The sequence below is a fragment of the Sardina pilchardus genome, chromosome 13, assembly GCF_963854185.1.
Source record: "Sardina pilchardus chromosome 13, fSarPil1.1, whole genome shotgun sequence".
NCBI lineage: Eukaryota > Metazoa > Chordata > Actinopteri > Clupeiformes > Clupeidae > Sardina > Sardina pilchardus.
This window is the reverse complement of record NC_085006.1, coordinates 33,837,403-33,839,902: the sequence shown is the minus strand read 5'-3', so window position 1 is coordinate 33,839,902 and position 2,500 is coordinate 33,837,403. Positions and strand designations below refer to the sequence as shown.

At 52.2% G+C, this 2,500-nt stretch overlaps 2 protein-coding genes across 2 annotated transcripts in view; one reads left to right on the top strand and one right to left on the bottom strand.

Moving 5' to 3' along the window:
* Positions 1-656, bottom strand: part of LOC134099272 (transcription cofactor HES-6-like) — a gene marked incomplete at its 3' end in the record, with an annotated part of 2,200 nt that extends 1,544 nt beyond the window's left edge. The window contains exons 1-2 of the mRNA XM_062552060.1: positions 526-656; positions 346-432 (exon numbers count right to left, since the gene is read on the bottom strand). Of these exons, the coding sequence (XP_062408044.1) occupies positions 346-432; positions 526-591 (153 nt within the window). The remainder of the gene's footprint in view (positions 1-345; positions 433-525) is intronic.
* Positions 657-2,067: 1,411 nt separating this feature from the next.
* Positions 2,068-2,500, top strand: part of cab39 (calcium binding protein 39) — a 23,143-nt gene continuing 22,710 nt past the window's right edge. Inside the window, exon 1 of the mRNA XM_062552960.1 lies at positions 2,068-2,218. The gene's annotated coding sequence lies outside the window, so the exon portion shown is untranslated. The remainder of the gene's footprint in view (positions 2,219-2,500) is intronic.

The window sequence follows — 2,500 nt, the reverse complement described above, 5'->3', positions numbered from 1 at the left end:
CTATTGACTACTTTTGAACCTGGAACAACCTTCATCCATGCAACACTGAAAAAGATACAACCATCAGAGAAGCCAATGTCTTGGTGCATGTAAAGAGATATGGAAGCTTAGAAATGACCACCACGTCTAAAGTGTGACCTGGATAAGCCTGCAGAGATCATCAACTCAAAGGTAACAGGTTTTGATATTTCTGATATTTCTGACGAATAAAGTGTTATGGAAATATGGAAATGAAATTATGGAATAGTAGAAAATAAACTAATAAAATGAACCCCAAAATAAGCGCACAGAGGACCCAAACACAACACAACACAACACACAGCAGCAACTTCTTGCAGGACTCACCTCCGTGTCCGCGAGCAGCATCCGGAGCTCCTGCAAACTCTCGTTGAAGCGCGCGCGTCTTCTTTTCTCCACCAGTGGCTTCCGAGTCTGAAAGTTAAACCGAAAACCTTTAGAGCTCACGACGACATCGAGTCGACGGCGACACTAAAACCCGCTCCCGTGTCATGAACAGCACGTCACCTTTCTGTCGTGCTTGATGCCGTAGCTGCCATCCTCTGCACCGGGGGCACGAGCCGAGGGTCCCATCGTCGCGTATGGCTCGCGGCAGTCAGCCCCACCGGTTTGGAGAGAGCGTGAATGAGTGCGCGTGTGACTGGCTGAGTGTGCAGCTCGTGTGTGAATAGTGGGCTGTGTGCAGCTGCCTCGCGCAGCGCACCAGAGGGCGTCACCTCATTAGCATCTGAATCCCGTCTCGACGCGCACACACGCGGTAGGCTAGAGTGCGTGCGTGTGTGTGCGTACGTGCGTGCGTGCATGTGTGTGTCTGTGTGTGTGGCTACTCGGTCACCGCTGCCCTCAGCCAATCACGGCTCGCGCCATTGTCCGCGCAACAACCTCGCTTGGAGGTCCAGTACGCGTCTGGACACAACACTGACATGAGAGTGCGTGCGCGCGCGCGTGCGTGTGTGTGTGTGTGTGTGTGTGTGTGTGTGTGTGTGTGCGTGCGTGTGTAACACGATGCCGACAGTTGCCAGCTGCCGGTGCAGCTGAATGCGCCTCTAAATGAGGGTCTCCCTCGAGACAGCGACACACTAACACACACACACACACACACACACACACACACACACACACACACACACACACACACACACACACACAACAGGTGTCCGGCAGGCTACAGGCCGTCTGTACCGGCGCGCGCGCGCGTAAACGCTCCCCGCATCAGTATGTACGCCATCACGGGCCGAGTGCCTCTCTTTAAACACACTCTCTCGCTCTCTCTCTCTCTCTCTGTCTGTGTGTCTCTAAACACTCCTGCAGGCGTATGAACTAAAGTCATCACGGCTACCAAGACATTTGTGTATTATTATTATTTTAGGCCTATAGCCTATAGTTACATTATTTCAGTCAGCAGTGGGCAGGTGTGTACTGCAGGTGTGTCCTTCAGTCAGGTGTATGTGTGTGTGTGTGTTCAGAGTTCTGAGTGGAGGTTTTGGGAAAATGTGTAGCCACACGACAGGCGCGCGCCCAAGCGTGGGAAATTACGGCTCACAAAAGCAGCATTGATCCAGACTTAATGTGTGTGTGTGTGTGTGTGTGTGTGTGTGTGTGTGTGTGTGTGTGTGTGTGTGTGTGTGATAGAGAGAGGGGGGCGGGGTATAAGTGCACCGAGGTCAAAAACGGCAGGTGCGCACTGACCTGGGATCTCATGTGTGCAGACGGCATGGCGAGTGCAGATGTCGAGCTATTGTGTGTGTGTGTGTGTGTGTGTGTGTGTGTGTGTGTGTGTGTGTGTGTGTAGGGGGGCATCCAGTTAAAGCGTGAATGTGTCAGAACATCAAATTGTTTAACAGTTTGATAGGCGTGTCTCGCTCGCTCGCACATAGTCAACAGCTTCCAAAGCAGACCGCGAACACACACTGAGCTCGGCTAGTACATTATTATTATTACTCAAATTATGTCCATCGATTTGGTATCGAGACTCCGTTGCTCCATTTTGCGCCTGAAGGGGGCGCCAGAGTGCAGGCAGCCCAAGCAGCAGAGAGGCGCAGAGGCAGCAACCACCGAACCACCGCACCGATAACGGCGAGATACACTCACTACTCGGGAGAGGGGGTGTAAAACCGAAAACAGGAGCATATCTTCATCACCGGGTGTACGGTTAACACTGACATACCCACTAAAGGTTTCCACGAGGCACCGCGTGAAGGTTTGTGAGGCCAATGCTAATCTGACGGTCAAGATTGTTAGCTGGACGATGATAATAGCTAGCACGGCTAGCTAGCGGCTGCGCTGTCAGTCCACAGAGAGAGTTGTAAAGGCCCGTTAGTAGCACGCAGACTTTGGATGCATAAATGAGGTCGTTCTGTCGGTAAACGGCACCTTGTAACGCGGTGTCACTCAAACCGTAACGGCGGGACCATTTGACATTAGCTTGTTAGCGCGTGAATCAAAACAACTTTGGCTAGCTCGCTCGCGCTTTTGAGCACCA